The sequence below is a fragment of the Anopheles marshallii genome, chromosome 3, assembly GCF_943734725.1.
Source record: "Anopheles marshallii chromosome 3, idAnoMarsDA_429_01, whole genome shotgun sequence".
Lineage (NCBI taxonomy): Eukaryota > Metazoa > Arthropoda > Insecta > Diptera > Culicidae > Anopheles > Anopheles marshallii.
In genome coordinates, this window is record NC_071327.1 from 52,584,431 (window position 1) to 52,601,351 (window position 16,921).

At 41.4% G+C, this 16,921-nt stretch overlaps 1 protein-coding gene across 1 annotated transcript; it reads left to right on the forward strand.

The window, feature by feature from the left end:
- The first annotated feature begins 1,619 nt into the window (after positions 1-1,619).
- LOC128714817 (uncharacterized) lies at positions 1,620-11,271 on the forward strand. The gene is made up of 3 exons (XM_053809697.1): positions 1,620-1,906; positions 10,110-10,618; positions 10,940-11,271. Exons 1-3 carry the CDS (start codon positions 1,620-1,622, stop codon positions 11,269-11,271), a joined length of 1,128 nt encoding a protein of 375 aa, XP_053665672.1.
- The last annotated feature ends 5,650 nt before the right edge of the window (positions 11,272-16,921 follow it).

Genomic DNA, 16,921 nt, shown 5'->3' on the forward strand with positions numbered 1-16,921 from the left:
TGTGAAAATGTGAAAAGCATCAACCAAGATCGAGAGGTGGACGCAAAAGTGGGCCACCGAAAAGCAAAAGACGTGCCCGGCATGTACCGTCGCCATGTACTTCATGTACTTAATCTCTGAGCGGTACGGGAGAGCGAGCGAGCGAGCGCGAGCTACAGATAAAGCGGAGATGTAATGATAGGGGTCTCGTCCGCCAGTAACGCGTGTTGGGCAACAACAAGGTCCCGGTCGGGTTGTCGCCACCAGTCAGTGTGCTGGGTGGTTTAGTGTTGTTTACGCGACCGACGGTAGCTGCTGGTAGTGGCCGACAAGTGAACAAGTGACGTGTGGCGTGTGCGATACTGTACGAGGCTGCACAAGGAAACAGCAAAGCGTATCTAGATGTTGCGAACCACAGCAGTTTCTGGCCCAAGTTTTCCCATCATCTTCCACAGCCACAGGAACGGTTGATATAACTCCGGATCGGATTAAGCGACACTGCGGCATGTTTATGGACCACTTGTTACCGTCGGTTCAATCGCATCACAAATCGCTCTTTATACGAGCCTCGTGCAAACAGATAAATGCCTGCGGCGGTACCATTTGTTGCGTAAATCGGTAGAGCTCGGTTCGGTTTTGCGAAAACAGCCCTAAAAGGTCGCATATCGAACCGCGCGGGGGCAAGAAAAATAAAAAAACGATCGTGCGAAATAAATACGTACCTCGAACGGGTTTTGCGGCGGCTTGCGGAAATAGGGACATTCGGTAGACTCGGAGTCTGACCCATTCCATCAGCCACAGCTGGTGGTGCTTATTTTGTGTTTTTTCTCCCCCTGTTTTCTGTGATAATAAAATTGAATCTGATAGTCTCCGATTTGGTGTATGTGTGTATGAAATCGGAAAAAACGGAGTGTTCAACAAGATGGGCGACAGAAAATAAGTACATCCCAGTCAACAGTGAGATTGTTTTTCCCTCTGTACAAGTGCGTCACGCGTCAGCAGAACAGAAAATCACAAACAGCAGAGAAAAACAAAGCAATTGAAATTGAATCAAAGTACGAACTTGACACACACGGGAACAGGGAACCTGAAGGGAACCTGAAGGCGTGAAACACATAGGGCAACCTCTAAACGATCGACATCATTGCCGAACCGTACGAAACACACATTCATTAGTGAAACGCAAAAGAAAAGTGAGTGATAAAAATAAATATTACACTACCACCCACCGCCAGGGTTTTATGACAACCATTGCGACAAACAAACTACCGTGCGTCTCCATCTGGGCGGTTTATTTTCCCACAGGCCGTGATTTTGTGCATAGCGATTGAATCTACCCTCAGCACGGTACTCGCGCGCTTGCACGAATAATATTCGAAATAAAACGGTGTCACCATTTTTATTACGCGTGTGCATGTGTGGAGGGTTTGTTGTATGCCGTGTGCGGGGTGGTTGTTTATTTTCACCCGTGTGTAAAGTGCGATTTAATGAAGATCAGCACCAGCTGGTGACGTGACGTGGTGGCCGAGCAAATATTAAAAGGCCCAGCGTGTACCGTGTTTGCGGAAAGGTTAATCAGGCCCAGCTCTGTTGCGGGCTAGGGAAATCAAAAAGCAATCAAAATTGCACGCAAACTCATCATGGCCTTACAGAAGAAGTTCTCCAGCAACGATATGGAGCTGATATCGATCAGCAAAGTTAACAGTAATGGTGGCGGTAGCGGTCCACCGAGTGCGACCACCGATCCGAACGGGAATGGGCTGGCAAGCATAATGAGTGTCGGTGGGTGTGGCGGTGGCAGTGGCAGTAACAACAACAGTGTGAAAATGCCATCCAAAAAGATCCAGTTCAGTAATCCCGAGTTTAGCATTACACCGATCGAAACGCTACCCGGAAGCACGGTACGGCCAGCACCGAGCCGTCGCAGGTGAGTGTTGCGGGGGAGAAGGGGGGTGAGATGCGGAGGGGTACGATTAAATGAGACAGTAATTGCTTTCTAAATGGGTAATCGGGGTTTGATACACTTCAAGCCAACCGCCGTTCACCAGCGGTGCGTACGATTAGCATTTGTAGTTGATGTGTCCCCCAGGGGGGATGGAAAACGATGCTTTCATTCGGTATTGGGTGAGAATGGTTTGACTCGGAGGAAATGCTGCGTTTTGTGGGAGTTGAAGCAAGAAAAAAGGAGAAAAATTTACAGAATGAGAGGATACTGAGGAAAATTTCAATTCATCCCCAAGGACGATAACATTGTACACACAACATAATGAAACCCCAAATTTAATGTGAAAGCTTTTCTGTTGAATGTGATAAATTTGGGCAATAAGAACTTATAAAGATAGCAAACGAACATTGTAATATTTGATTTGATAGGTGTTTGGTATTGCATGAAAATATATGTATGAGTTCATGAAGTGAGTAGGAAAAAAAAATGTTTGTATTTTTTTCATTAGAAAACGTAACGAAAAAAAAACAATTGAAACTTTATTTTCTCATTACAAATCGATATGGATGCAAAGGCAAAGTCTAAATAGCTTGTAGTTTAACTTATATTTTTATTTAATAAACATTCAATTTTATAAACAACTCGTTAATCGACTAAAGAAAATAATTCATAAAAAGCTTAGCTATAATTCGTTTCAATTAGATATGCTGTCTAAGATTTTCGACTTGATGCATTTAATTACTAATGCTTAAGAAGGGCGATATAAATCAGCTTGTAATTATAAAATTGTTATTATTATTATAATTAAGTTATTATTATAATTTTATTTAAAGATACTGTTTTTACGTCCTTTCAATGGTACGAAAAGCAAAGCAGGATTCAAATACTGCATCTTGGCAAATTTTCCATTTAAGCAATCTAACGAAACCCATTGATGAAGTTTGTTTTTACGGTTTACAATTCTAAAGGACTAATTTTATCTCCAGTGTAAATTGATAAACGTTTCAAAACCAAAAGAAAAGATCTTAAAACTCGGCAAATATGTGCGTTTGTCTTTACGTTGGATGGTCACTGGCGACAAATAGAGGAATAATTTTGAAAACTCTAAGCTAAAATTCATCATTCACCTTCACCTGATACAATCAAATGATCCAGCTGGATATAAAGGTGTAAAAAGCGGATGCTTTATGTGTCGTTTACCATCTAATCGTCCAAGTAAATGTCTTACTCTAACGAATTTTATACTGCATTGATCGATAAATGACCGCAATGGACCCACAGACACGACAAAGTGCAATTGCCACTTGGCAATGGAACAAGCATAAAAGACAGGAAGAAATAAAGCATAGCCTTACAAGGGTCATCCTATTTTAGCCGTCACTCTCCCCTGACCTCAAAGTACCACCTCTTTGCTTCACTGAGGCATGTACTTACTGAACAGCACTTATCTGAATACGTAGAGGAAAAAAGGAGTCGACAAATGGATTTTTTCGCTTTTCAAAATCCGTTTTCTTTATGACAAAATAAAAACCGAAGGAAAGATATGGTATTTTATTCAACAATAAATAATTTCATCATGCGATCTCCGAAAGTTTCTACGCGTTTCTTTTATTTTGATTATCTGGAGTTGTTAATAATTTACCAAGAAATAACTCTAAATTGTGGCCATTTGTTGCCACGTTGAACTTTAGTAAGCAGTAATTGAAAAGGTCAACCAAAGAAGAATTGTTGAAGCTCCGTTAAACCGTTAAATCTCAAAGTACTCTCTCGTTCTGTCTAATCTTTATATCATCACAACGTTACAGTCCTGTGCGGGCATAAAACCATTGTGACTTATTCACACCATTCCAAAAACAAACAAACTGCACAAAATCCACCATTGCCACTACAGTTACCAACCGCAACAGCTTGCCTCGAGTAAACAATTAATAAAACCCGGACGACTTAAGCCTTCATCAAAAACACACCAAACACCCCATCTTGAAGAATTGAAATGAAACGAAACTGTGAAACTGTCACTGCCAGCGAGTGTTACGTAAAGGCTTCACTCAAAGGGAGCAGCAGCAATGAAATGAGCAACTCAGCTTGGCAGTGTACGTCAGTTAGCTCACCGTTACTCAGGGTTCGGTTTTAGCATTGGTTGAAGCTAGTGCCGCACGAGTTGTAGTCTATATTAAGACACCTCGTAAAAACCTACATGTGCCGCATGGTTGCCGTCGTGGTTGGTGTTGACTTTAAGCAAGCTAAAGCTCCGGATGCCACGGGGAAACCGAAAGACAACAAGATGAAAATAAAGTTGCTTGTGGTTGGCTTTACAGGCAGCGCAGACCAAGACTAAACTATTATCCCTTTTTCCTTTCGCTGCGCGAGCGTTTGATGGTACACTCTGTGACAATTTCCACTTGCAATCTTTTTCTCATTGGTACCAACTATTAGCACCTTTCTCGACTACCCTCACCATAAACCGGTTGAAACCAGCAGAAATAACCAGGTCACGGGGTATACGCTTTGTACATCGCGTTTTGCGCCTGCAAGATATGCAACCGTGATAGCATCTCGGTGAAAAACTATCATTTATTTGCTTCTTTTTTATTTTTCTCTTTTTTGCTCGATTCCCCATTCTACCATTGTTGCATCTGCTAACCATAACCGCCCATCACTGTACGTGATGCACGTGGAAAACTTTCCCAACCTGTCCGTAACGAGCACCAAACACCCACCGGGAAACGTTCGGCAGCGAACCAGACCAGAGATGTTCGTTTTGCCACGCTCGCTCAACATCAGGACACAACCATAAATTGTAGGAACTTTTCCACCGTCTGCAAAGCTTTTGCCTCTGCTGTTCGGTGGGTGTGGGTGTGTTTTAGTTTTATTCTTTGCAAACTGCATTTTTATCATGCTATCTTTTCACATAATTCCATTTTTCGTTCTTTTTAACCTAATAGAAAATGCAACGTTTTAGCTTTTTTCATGACAAAAAGAACATCAGAAACGTGTTCCACTGCACTGGGTTGAGCGGAATATGTTTTTTCGAGAAGAAATTTACCGGCTCGTTTTCTTGACCTAATTTCGACAAGGAATTTCCTCCGGGTGCTTCAGTAGCATCCTTGTTTGGTAAAGTAGGATTCGAAATTCACCACCATGCCAGCAGCAACAAATTCCTGGAACGGAAAAAAATATTCCCCTGGAATTGTGTAACATATCAATCTCAGATAAAATGTCTCGCTGTCAGCAGTAAGAAAGGCATGGAACGCCGACTGTGGATTCCTTTCTACCTCCTTTTGCTGATTGGGTGATAAATATTCAATGGCATGGGTGCGATAGTGTTGGTGTCGCGTAGATAAGCTCGGTGTGCCGGCAATCGGGAAAGCACACCGTTACCATAACGACGCGCACGGAGCATGAAAGCACCGTTCGTAGGGAAATGTAATTTCTCACCAACCTGACCGAAGCGAAGGAAACGAAGAATCGATGTGTTTTTACTTCGGCATCGTTGAATCGCAATCCAATTTCATATTTGCATTGATATCGAGATTTTCCCAACACAGCACAACGTTGGAATGGAACTGTTGTTTTTTTTTGTTAAAATTATCTTAAAGGTACTATTTTATAGCATGTTTAATATTCATTGAAAACTCTTTAACGATCTGTTGATATGCTTAAAGGATGGGATATGCTTCTTTAGCAAATACGTTTTAGTTTGAATCACATCTTGAACTTTATTGTTTATTCATTCAATTGTTAATTTAAAAAAATGAAGATCTAGATTGCCTTAGACTTTAATACATCATTTTACAATTTCAGACTTTTCAAACTAAGATAAAAGATATTTAACAAAAGAGAAAAATAATTCAACAAATGTTACATAATCACATGTTGAAAAGTGTAGTTGATAAAAAAGTGCGTCTTAAAAAAACAAGCTCATTACAATATCTTGAGATCTTAAAAACAAAGAAAAATTAATTCAAAACAATGAATTCTTTGTTTTTACCACTACTGTTGTTTCAATACTTTAAACTATTTGATAATTGAATAATAATTATTTATGCAACATTTGATAACGTAGTATGTAATTAGAACGAAACAAAAAATATTACTTTCATTAATTTTAATAATAATAGTTTAATAATAATTAGTACATGCTTATTTACTTATATTGCGTAATTTACATGGAGTTTAATATATTTTATTGTTCAACTTACCCACTTACATTTTTCACTCGTTGGTACACAGAGTGTTTATTATAAGCAACTATAATTATATAACTACTAATAACGTTTATTACAATCGCGTTATTTCTGTCGGACCTTGCATTAAACGTGTTCTATTCAATATAATACAGTACTTTATTGTGACCAAATACGGTTTGCCGTAAAAAGTCAACATCCTCGTAATTTTCTCGGATTCTCACTTTATAAAAATAAAACAAAAATATTATTATCCTCATAAAATGTATCCTTCTAACGGGGTGGCACAAGTAACAGTAACAGTACGTGCCGTAAAGCTATAAAAATTACATCCCAAGCATGTAATATACTGTATAATGGCCTTTCGAGCAGCCTGTAAAGCAACACTCCATACCGATTTTTTGAGTTCTTTCACTTCAAAACTTTCATTACTAACGAAGCGCGCGACGATTATTGTGGTGCACATGCGAGCAATGCACCGGCACTACTTTCGACAGGTTGCACTTTCAACCCACGGAATTTATGTGAGGTCATCGGTTAAGTTGTTATGCTGACGTTCGTAGCTTAGGGATGTTTTTTTTATTCCTGTTTTATCATACATTTATGATGGTAGTAAATAAATTACGGCCCTCTTTCGATGGAACTAGTGTTGCAACAAGTGGTAATTGAAGGGATGTGCTCCAGAGGGTGGATTAGGTTTTATGTGCTCGTGTGCCTGTTTCCATTACTTAATTCTTAATGTTTGAAAATGAAAGTTTCAACTTTAATCCTTTTTGCCAAGAGAATTTGATATAAAAGTTTGCGACAAAAAAATCGTTCCTCCCTTTCGAGCTACTTTACAAACAAATCCTGCACGTTATCTAAAATGTGCTATTAAAACACCGCATCATCAAGCGCTTCGGGCCGCAGGTAGTTTTCAAACCGTACACGTAACATTGATAGTCGACGGTGGCTATTGTATGCATAAAACTTTTAAGGCAATGCCGCTAAAATCAACACCGTTTAAAAGTTTGGCACATTCCAGAGACCCTTTTGGCGCATTCAACTCAAAAAAAAAAAGGAACTAAAACTCGAAACTCCGATAAAAAAGAAGCTTTCCACATCCCTGGCGATAGATATTTGGCACTGGCCTTTGTGAGATGAAAAACGATGAACTTTGCACGAGGAAGAAAGATAGATTATTCGACATTCACCAAAGGGGAAAACTTTACTTGCGTTTATACCCTGCAGCATGGGCTGGAAAGTGTTTCCATCTCTACTTCACCGCTCACAACCGGTTGCAACAGTAAAAGTATGCAACGCTTGAAAGGAAGCAAAAGTTTTAGCTTAATGAATTGCGTTTTTTTCGATGGGGGAATTCTTTTTTTTTATTATCAACTTCCAAAATGTCAAGGTTATCCGCTACTGTCAGTATTATTGGCTGCTGGTGCGGCCCGAAACAGTCAATTTAATCACCAGAAAAAGGATAAAAAATTGGAAAAATGCTCCGAGCGAGAAAAGTTTATCCCAAGTGCTTTGCTAGTTAACCGTTTATGGCTGTACTTAGAAGATTTGCCCATATTTAGAGCAATTATTTATTAGGAATTTAACAACTGGAAAAAATGCTGGGACAGTATTTTTTAACTCATTTTTGGGACCTTTTTCATGCCAATTTTTGGGTAGATTCTTCAGAGGAAACTTTATTACAGAAAAGCAACTTTTTTACAAAAAAGCTAGATTTTTTAAGAGCATTGCATAATTTTAGGTGTAATTTAATGTTGATCGTTTGAACGGATTTTTCCATAGCTTTTGTATGCGCTGTGCAAGTATTGGGCAAAGTTCTACTTATTGTACTTAATGTCTAGCCTCTTTTATGTCCCTAAGCTCTTCCATATTCAAAAACATTCACTCGGTTAAATGTGAGCGTTCTTCCAATTTTTGTTCTTTACGGCACGGAAATTAAAACCATTTCCATACTGAAAGCTTACAATCATCCATTTCCAAGCGTCATTTCGAAATTAACTAGAACGGAATTAATCATGAGTTTCTTCGACGAACTAAGCAAAAAGAAAAATCCTCACACATAAAAACATACGAATGAATGATAGGCGCTTTCCCGGAAGAAGGAACGATTTCTCGTGACGCACGACATAGATGCTTTTCCATCGCGCAAACATACGAACCATTGAGTCGTCTGTAACCGAAAGGTAATTGAGCTTGATAAACTACGTTTCCTGGGGCCGTTTCACTCTATCGTCAAACTCAGCGTGCGTCCACCAAGCAAGACCGTCACCGGAAAATGTAAAATCGGACGGAAAGTTAGCCATGGGCGAACGCAAACCGTAAACCTAATGGAGTGTTGAACAGTGTAAGGCAAAATTTGTGGACTGATAACATCGGAAAATGTAACGGAGGAGAGTTGGAGAGTAAATTGATGATGGTATTAAGTGGGTCGAGAAGTGTCTCATTGTAAAGGAGACTTGTACTAGCTCTTAACAGCAAAGTGGCACTCAAAGGGAAGCTTAAAATCATTTACCGAGGGCTAAATAAACGCATTTGGATAACGAAATACTAAAAATTGTAAACAAAATGGAACGGGGCTTATCAATCTAATGGAAATGAGTAGAAAGGAGCGTTTTCTTGAAATAATGCGAGCTACAATTCATCCTTAATGTCTGTCAGATTTTTGTTCCGAATGAAGTACGATTGACGCAAACTTTCCTTAATGCTTTCCACCATAACGTTCAAGCACGACCCACAACTCCCCAATCCGACCAACAATACGAACTAGAACTTTGGTTTCGTTACAATTGGAAAAGGTGATTAGTAGCACAACGTCCGGCTGTGAATCAGACGGTCCACCGAAGGCTGGGCCAACCTGCAAGAGCAACAGCACACCATCAGTCTAATCTAAAAGTAATTTATGTTAATGATAACTTCACGATTCTAACGTGTAGCGTGCAACTGGCCAGGAAGGACAAAGCGATGATTACGTATGCGCTTTCGGAGCCGAAAAGATTGCGGATAATTTCTATTCCCCATCGGTGCGCAGAGCGTTAAGATGCGTGAAGCTGAAAATAAGTCATAAATCAAAGAAGATAAGCCGTGGTGTACACAACGGTTGCCCCCAGCAGTGTACCACGCCTAGAAAGGTTGGTCCAGTGTCACGCAAGTGTTTACTTCACGGGACAATCTCAGCACGGACACACCGAGAAATTAATGAGTAGTTCCAATTGCTACCATAGCTGCAGTGTGGAAAGCTTTTAAGCCGCTGAGGACGAAGTGATTTAGTAGATTGAAAAATCAATTTGTTATTCCAAGGGTCGTTTTTGCAGTGACCAGCATCGCAACCAGTATCTCTCGTCACCTGTCAACGAGGGTATAATTTCATGCGATATTCATCTTCTCAAGAGTGCTGCTGCTGAGCTAACAGTAGCTTTCAGGAAGATGCCTGCACCGAGTGGATGCAACCATTCCGGTAAAGTTTGATCATTTCACTAAGGGTACAAAAGCAAGAAGTTTGCCAAACCATAGCCCTAGTCTCATATTTTATTCACTTTCGGCTCCAATGATTTAATCTGTGCCATAAATTTTGCCCCGCTCGTTTGTGATGCCCTGTAGTCCTCCCAGAAACGAACACTTATCTATGAGTTTGGTTAGCAAATGTTCGCTTCAATCTTTGGAGCTTTAAAATTTGAACAGTCGCATACTACCGCAGCTGGCTGTTCTGTCATAGCAATGCAAAAATATGCCAGTGAATAGTTGTCGTTAGCTACCGTGCTTTAGCCGAGTCCTTACGGCGCCAGTGCGCTTGAAGCACTTACCAATAAAGGATGAAAGTTATAGCGTTTTAAAGGCAATGGATAGAATTAATTTTGATGATGATGCTGTATCATATTGAACAGACTTTCTTCTGGGTGTTTTGTATTCGACGACTCACATGGGGAGTGAACCATTTTTTTTTTTGTTATATTAACACTTAGTTATATTAACCCTTATTTCTCTACTACCTTTCCCAGGGAGGAAGCGATCGTGATGGCAAACCTCCGAAAGCGTGTGGCAGCTTGCGATTTGAACAAAAACGTACGCAAGCAAACGGGAACCGGTGGTGGTGGAAATTTGGACGACATCAGCATCAACGATACTGGACAAACGCAGGATGCCCTAGACAATCGTCCCCTGCTACCGAAATCCACACCGACCGAACAGCGAAAGGAACGATCGGGAGCGAAGGTGAACGGTACGGAAGCGGTTGCCAGTGGTAGTGGTGGTGGTGGTGGTGAAGATTCCCCCAAGGTGAAGATTGTTATGGACAAGGAGTTCATCTTCGAGTGTCTCTGCTGGCATAACGAGTATCGGATGCGGCACGGTGCACCGGCACTGAGCGTTTCGTCAGAGCTGTGTGAGTACGCGAAGCAGTGGGCCAACCATCTGGCCAGTACCAACGAGCTGTACTACCAGATCGGGACGAACTACGGGCAGAACATCTTCTGCTGTCCAGCGAATAGTTTGCTGACGGATCTTTCTGGTGAGTGTAGCCTTTTGGTGTGTGCGTAAGAATCACAAGTGTCATTGTGGAATTAGAGTGCTGGCCTGCTTTGAGGCTCATTTACAAAGAGTATTTTGAAATATGCATTCCGATCAACAGAGCGCCTGAAGTGTCCAGATGTGTTGGACATCTTCGTGACAGTTTCGTTTTCCTATTTTCATCAGGGAAATGTTCCAGATCATTTATTAGTAAACAAATATCAGAAGTATATCAGTCTGCTTGACATCGTTCAGACACACTTGCATTAGACTCAGACTTATAATATATTCCCCCTTTGTTGTTATTGTGTCGTACTCGCAGGTCAAGAGGTTGCAACATACTGGTATAGCACCAGCCGACGGTACGACTACTTCAAAGAGCCTCATCTTCTCCACACGAACGTCAACACCGGGCACTTCTCGCAGATGGTGTGGCGCGCCAGCCGTTACTTCGGCGTCAGCAAATCCATCTCCAAAACGGGTAAGCTGTTTGTGGTCGCCTACTACTATCCGGCCGGCAATGTTATGGGTGAGTTCCGGCAGAACGTACTGCCACCGATCGTGACCAACGATCAGGAGGGTGGCCAACAGGCACCGCACCTATCCCGACCACCATCCGCCAAGGATCTGGAGAATCTGAGTGCTTCCCACTGAGTAAATAAGAAACGGTGTTCCATAATGTAACAGATAACGCACTTCCTGAGCAAAGCGCTAGCCGAGTGGATGAAGTCGGTTAAGGTGTGGCGGGGCGGTGGGGCTGGTGGATAACGCACCGTGCCACTCCCATGGGTGCCCCTTGCCAGCGCCGGCTAGAACACGATGCTATTGAAGCTCTTCTGCAGCAGCAGCAGCTGTGTCGCTTTTTTCCTACGTGCTTCTACTGTCTCAAAGACTCATTTTCCTCGCGATTTCAACGCATTTTCCGATCGGACAGTGATCTTCTCGATCTGAGCTTACTGCATCACTGCTGCTGGCACTTCCGCACAGCAAAGTCTTCCGTGATTGATACACATGCTTTGTTCTTCCAAGAAACTGTTGGCAATGAACGAAATCTTCGTAATCGAATCGATTTTCCGGCGAACATGGTACAATCTTTCGAGAAAAAGTAATGAAAGCTACAGACTAGCTTCCAAGGAAGCTGTACAAAAGCTATCTTCCAGTAACACCGCTTCCGAGCTTCACGGCAAAGGAGGCATCATCGAGTTGGCACATTTTCTGATCAGGTCACTTACATACAGTGCGCCCAACATTATGCAATGAGCATGACAAAATTACAGTTTTGAGCGCTATTCCAAACCATACCACTTTAGACAACTTTGACAGAAGGAAAATTGTTAGGAAGGAAAATTCATGTTTGAGGACCTTTTTTCTGAGAAAATGCTGATTTAGTTAGCATAGAATGAAACGTTCGATAGAGCTTTCCAGTGGGTAGCAAATCCGGTGAATAGATCTCTTAACTAGAAGATGTTGCTTTCAGTACGGTGCTTCCGAATTGTCCGAAAGCCAGCCTAGTCCCGGACACCGGTTCAGAATGACGCGCGTCAATGTCTAGCTTATGTGAAACGAAACACACAAAAAACCTCACGAAACAAGGACACCACACACATACAAACATACTGTTTTGCTGGTGCCGCCTATCTAGAGTTCGCCTGCTAACGCTTACTAACCGGGCTTTTTACTGTGTGCATTAAATATTACGAGAAAGCAATTGGACACCGTTTTGAAATCGAATCGAAACCCCTTAAAAACGAACCCATAGAGTGTAAACTATACGATGAGTATTAGCTAAGGAAAAGGGAAAGCCGGCCGGCAGCTAACGTGAATGAGTGTTTTGTGTGTGATTGTTGATACATTTGTACGAGCGGCGGAGAATCGTGTAAGTAAGCAGTAAGTTAAGGTTATAGAATTAATCAAAAATGGACGAAAGTTTATGTTACCTACGGTAGGGGATATTTATAGAAAATCTTACCGTCACTCACACACACCGTGAGATAGAGAGAGAGAGAGAGAGAGAGAGAGAGAGAGAGAGAGAGAGAGAGAGATAAATATAGAGGAAAGCGAAAATTCAACGAACATAATGTTTGCTGATGCTAGGATTTATTACTGCAACCGACGAGTGATCGTTAACCGTGATAAGAGGTCGTCTAATTAAGGCTACAGAATGGGAAGAGCTTACTCAATTTTTGCACGTGCCCCGGTACCGAACAAAAAAGGGGGAACTCCAGTACGTCATCGTCTGCAGAAATTGTCGTCCGTTTTCGAGCTACAACCTTTTCACCCGACTCAAGCTTTTGGAAATCAATTCCGCCGCATGATCGGTACCGGCTGTGTCTGGTGTTTGTGCGATGTTGGACACGAAATCATGGCAGCAAAAATATTACTCCCATCGTGTCGGTACTACACACCGGTGCTGTCCTGGAGTTTCGCACTGGAAATCAAGGTGTCATTAATTATTCTTATAATTAACATAAATTCATTAAAAACATCCAACAAAGAACAGGGAGTGAAGGGGTAGAAAGGAAAAAAAATGGCACACAAACAGTCAGCTTTGTACGCATTTCGACATTAAACATCAGGCATCGGGTTTGGGTCAACGGCACGGCAAAGAGTCCCACCTCACCATTTTCTTCCCTGCGCCATTTTTAGTCCACCTTTTACTCAATTCGAAAACCACCACCCTCGGCGAGGACCCGTCAACCAGCATTGTGCAAAACACAGCGGACCCCCGAAAACAATTCGGAACTTTTCAAGGGGTAATTAATATTTTCCTACCGCCGTCTTTTGCATAATTCGCGCCTTTCACACATTTGCCGGGCGCATGTTTCACAAGCGACCGAGAACAAACGGTGAAAATCAAGGAGTGGAAAAATTCGTACACGTTCGGTGTCGGATCGGTTGGAATTTCTTGACGCAGTCCTTCCGTGCTTCGTGTGCTGCCTTACGCTCGGAATGATAAACGGACCATGTGTGACTGTGTTGCAGCACGATGGAAAACCACATTTCCGACATAGCGTGATAATTGGTGCTTTACCCAACTGTCAATCTTACGCTCGTGCCTGCTCCGGTGGACACCTGGTTGGTTTTGTTTATTTCTACACTTTCGTCACTTTTGCCACTGATAAATTAAACGCCCAACGAAGCTTTCAAGCTCGAAAACCTCTGCATCATTTATAAAGAAGAAAGCAAACGCAGGGTACAAGCGAAGTTTATAATAATTAACCAACTTCACAGCATAATGAGGATGCAAAATATTACCCTTGAATCCTTCTGTTTGCTGTGTAAGCGGTGATTGATGATGTGGGTGGGCGATAGGAAAAGCTGCTTGTGAAATTAAGCATGAATAAATTATAAATCTCTTTAAGATAAACGGAGTGTTGGAAGTGATAAAGCAGAAGCACACAATGTTGATTTAAAGGTGTAATAATATGAAGATAAAAATCAATTTTATTGACCACTTGAGATTTATTTCCAGACAGGCATAATTAATTCAATGCAAGGTTCACAACGACATTAGCTCCGTTGACCTGTGTCTTCCCATTTTTTTTAATAATAAAATTTTATTAATGCTGTGCTATAAGAGTAGTATCAAATGAACAATTTAACATTTAAATTAAAAAACTTCAATTTAAATCCAGCGAGCCAAAAGAAAACAAAAACAATTTTTGACAGTTGCTTACCGTGCTGCAAACGCCCGAAGTTATGCAATCTTTTTTTCAGAATTGCCTTAAGGGGGTTATACACTCAGAAGCTCGAAAATAGTATCATTTTGTGATGTTCGAAAAGAAAAAAAAAGCTGTAATGGTACATTGTATAAATAATGTTTCTATTAGAAAGTATATTCATTCACGAGTACGGTTGACAAATCGGTTCAAGCAAATTGGTTGACAGATTGTCGAGATATTCTGAGACCCATTGGAGCAACGTTGTTTTAAGATTGGTTTGGTTTGTTGGATATTGGTTTGTCTATAAATTGATTTAACATATTCCATAGATATTCTGAAAAATTTTAGTTTCCCAAATTTAAAACTAAGAAAAAAATTATGTTCCATCTAGCATTCTGACTGTAAATCCCCTTTTAAAAAGTTCAGATCAGTGTTCTCCAAACTATGACCTGCAGGCCGCATGGAGGCCCAAACCAACACACGACGCTATTACTATTGTTACAATTTTAACAAATCATATAGTTGAAAAAGTGTCATTACTTTTTAACAGTTCAAATAATAAATACCGTTATAGTCAGTAACATTAAATATTAGAAAGTGTAAAATAAAACCAACTAGAGCGAAACATCTTTTTAAATCAACCACAAGGTAATGTGTTAGTAGCCCCCACGCTATAGTACTTTCAACTTATGCGCGGCTCGCGGGCTGGGGACCCCTGGTTTAGATGAAGAGCAAAGTTCACGAGATTTGTGCTCTTTAAATTGCATTAATTATTTAATACAGGCGCTAAGCCCCTAATTTGGAATTGTTTTAAAAAAATTATCAGTTTGATCTTCTGCTTCTAGTTCTCCTACTTCCATTATTCATTATTATTCACCATTAATTATAAAACACACTGCTTGCAATCACTTCCGATCTGGGCTTCCAATATCGAAAGTATTCCCAATAGGGTAGCTTCATTAAAATTCACTCAATCCGTGATTGAAACTCAATCCGAACAATCCAAAACACAGCCACACACACACACACACCTCGACCACTTCCATCGGCCCTTGAAATCGATTCTTATCATACCAAAAGCTGCATAGGAACGGGGTACGTTTAAATTTATTTTACTCACGTTTAAAACCAACTGCCCCGAAGCACATCCTGTGCCCGGTACAACGTTCCACACCACTTCCCGCGAGCGTTTCTTTCGTTTTGATTTCAGATGCGGAAATGCGGACAAATCCGATTCCGAGCTTAGACCTAATTCTTTCAGCATCGGTGGTGTGGTTCGATTTTCCACCCCGGTGCGCTGCTGTGTGTGCTGCAGCAGGAGTGCAGACGATCCGGTGATGGAGTAGAGAAAAAGGAAATTGATTTTGCATGAGCCTCGAGAGATGGGAGGTTCGTTCCGTGTTTTCCCGCTTCTCAATCGAAGGAATGTTCCCAACTCGGGTTCCGTTCAGTGCGAACGGTAGGTGGTAAAAGCTTCTTTTTTTCTAAACAAGCTTTTCTCCGCCATCTGCGACCGATGAACAGCGAGTGGGGCCGGCCCGTTATGACTGTAGTACCGTTGCACTTTATCATCCACTGTTTAAACGCGTACGGGGGATCATTTGGTGGGGATAGTTTAAGTGTACCTTTCCTTCTATACGTTTCAGCACGTTTCACATCGATCGGAAGAGGGCACAAAGATTCCCGTAGCATAAAAGCGCGCACAATAAACTTTAACGCTACCCTCAAAATGGTTCCCATTTTGCTGTCTGAATGGCTCCGGCGCTCATTCACATGCACAAAACCCGCCGGCTTTCTGTACGAGCGGTGCAAACGACACGAGTGACAATGGGTTCGGTTCGACGACAATTGTGGCGCGTTCCTTACGATGCTCCCGAAGGCTACCCACATCACACATCATCGGTGTGAGTTGTGCATTTGATCGTTTGTGGCGGATGGACAAATAAAGCAGGGAATTTGGGGAAGTGAAGGGAGTTCCGTTTTTTCCTGCTGCTTCCCATTCATTGGTGCTATTGTGTATGTTACCACCATTCCTCATCTCCGATGCCTCCAATTGCTCCTTTCGCCTAGCTTGAAAGCGCAGCACCAAGACTCCCTGGAGTCCCGCCATTCCCGGAACAATTCAAGCGAGAAAATGGAAAATGCCGATTAATTGCTTTTCTATACTGTTGCAGCTGTGTGCAGCATCCCAGGGGAGTGAGAGAGCAGGAGGTTGGCATTGGTTCGGAAAGTGATGGAATTTTCGCATACGGTACGTTTATGTGTCCGTGCTGTCAAAAGGAAAATTGCCATCGTGAACCACTGGACACCGACCCATCCATCCCGTGACGGAATGACAAAGTGTCAGATAAATAATTAGGTTTGTATAATTTACGACCGCATGTTTTTTTTTCTTCTCTTCACACTCCCCAGTGGTGCTGGGTTGTGCATTTTGCAATTAAACAATTTGTACTCAGATAAACCAATTAAGGTTTGTTGCATAAAAGGAGATTTCCTTTTTCCTTTTTCTTTTTTTTCCTTTTTCTTTTAAGATGTTTAACTGCTAATTATTGATTTTACCATTATTATTACTACTAATGTTGTTATAATTAGTGTTATTTAATGAGTTGATTTACTAATAGTTTAACACTACAAATGCATAC

Coding starts and splice junctions, on each gene's coding strand:
- LOC128714817 (XM_053809697.1), top strand. CDS start 1,620: ATGGCCTTACAGAAGAAGTTCTCCAGCAACGATATGGAGCTGATATCG. Junction 1,907..10,109: donor CCAGCACCGAGCCGTCGCAG/GTGAGTGTTGCG, acceptor TACCTTTCCCAG/GGAGGAAGCGATCGTGATGG. Junction 10,619..10,939: donor TTTGCTGACGGATCTTTCTG/GTGAGTGTAGCC, acceptor TCGTACTCGCAG/GTCAAGAGGTTGCAACATAC.